A 1,437-nucleotide genomic window follows, 5' to 3' on the forward strand; every position below is an offset into this window, starting at 1 on the left:
CGCTGCTGCGCGTACTCTGTGATTCACAAATGTTGATCACATCCATATACCTCACTAACATACAGCTGGCGAGCATTGCATCCCTCGTCTGGCCATGCTGTGCATCATCTCACCGTATGCAGCCGTATACGCCCACGGTGCTCACAGGGTCGGGCGTCACGGTGCTCGTGGCAAGCATCTCCGTCACTCTTGTGACTTGTGGGCTTGGTGGTGTTGCCTCCGGTGCTACTGCTGGCTAGGGTGCCAATGGCGCGACGGGAGGCGGCCATTGGCGCCACTACAGCAACGATTGTTACGCCGTGTGGAAAAATCCGGATTTCGTGCCCCGAACCGGCCGACACGTGGCCGCATATATGTATATATACCACGTCCGTATGGGCTGCACAAGCCAAACCACGCTCATCACAGCTTGCCACAGTGTGGCTCCTGGCAGTGGTAAGCCATTCTTGGTGTACCAGCTCACAGCAGGGCCGTTTGATCACGATTGTTACACGGCGTGAAAAATCAAGTATTTGCGAGATACATTGTAGAGACTGACCATGTGCACAATATCTCTCAGTCTAGCTAAGCCAGGGGAGGCGATTCCGGGGCCGTACAGCAAAACCAAGAAAAAACCTTGATGGTGCTTCAACGACGAGCTGCGTGGTCAAGGGCGTCGACCCGAAGGCCACGTACGTCGCGCGCGTCCGCCTCGGGAACCAGTCTGGCTGGGGCCCCGACTCGCCCGCCAGCAAGTCGCTGACGCTGGCCTCCCTCCTTCCGACTGCTCCCGCCGCACCACTTCTCGAGGCGGTTGACAAGACGAGCCTGCGAGTGCACTTCTCGCTGCCGCCAGTCCGGCCGGGCGCATCGGCACATGGCAACGTGACCGTTCATGTCAAGGCCGGCGACGGAGCGTGGCAAGCTGTGGACGCCACGTCGTCAACTCCCTTTTCTGCGGATGGCTCTGGCACGGCCCACCGGGCAGACTCGCGGGTTGCTCTCGTCAAGGGGCTGGTGGAAGGTCTGACCTACCGCGCCATGGTCAATGTGAAGAATGCCTGCGGCTGGGGTGCCTTCTCCCCCGTCAGCGAGCCGCTTACCCTCGGCGCGGCGGCACTCAGGCCGACGGCTCCCGCCGCACCGCTTCTCGAGGCGGTTGACAAGACGAGCCTGCGCGTGCACTTCTCGCCGCCGCCAGTCCGACCGGGCGCACCGGCACATGAATCTGTGACGGTTCATGTCAAGGCCGGCGACGGAGCGTGGCAGGCTGTGGACGCCACGTCGTCAACTCTCATATCTTCGAATGGCTCTGGCACGGCCCACTGGGCAGACTCGCGGGTTGCTCTCGTCAAGGGGCTGGCAGAGGGTCTGAGCTACCGCGCCCAGGTCAATGTGAAGAATGCCTGCGGCTGGGGTGCCTTCTCCCCCGTCAGCGAGCCGCTTACCCTCGGCGCG

General features: G+C 61.9%; 1 protein-coding gene across 1 annotated transcript; it reads left to right on the forward strand.

Moving 5' to 3' along the window:
- Nucleotides 1–116: 116 nt before the first annotated feature.
- Nucleotides 117–1,354, forward strand: EMIHUDRAFT_254008 (hypothetical protein; the record flags this gene model as incomplete). The annotated part of the gene is made up of 4 exons (XM_005781310.1): nucleotides 117–161; nucleotides 240–320; nucleotides 652–1,262; nucleotides 1,336–1,354. 4 exons carry the CDS (start codon nucleotides 117–119, stop codon nucleotides 1,352–1,354), a joined length of 756 nt encoding a protein of 251 aa, XP_005781367.1.
- Between the last annotated feature and the right edge of the window lie 83 nt (nucleotides 1,355–1,437).

This window comes from Emiliania huxleyi (assembly GCF_000372725.1).
Source record: "Emiliania huxleyi CCMP1516 chromosome Unknown EMIHUscaffold_2032, whole genome shotgun sequence".
Taxonomy (NCBI): Eukaryota; Haptophyta; order Isochrysidales; family Noelaerhabdaceae; genus Emiliania; species Emiliania huxleyi.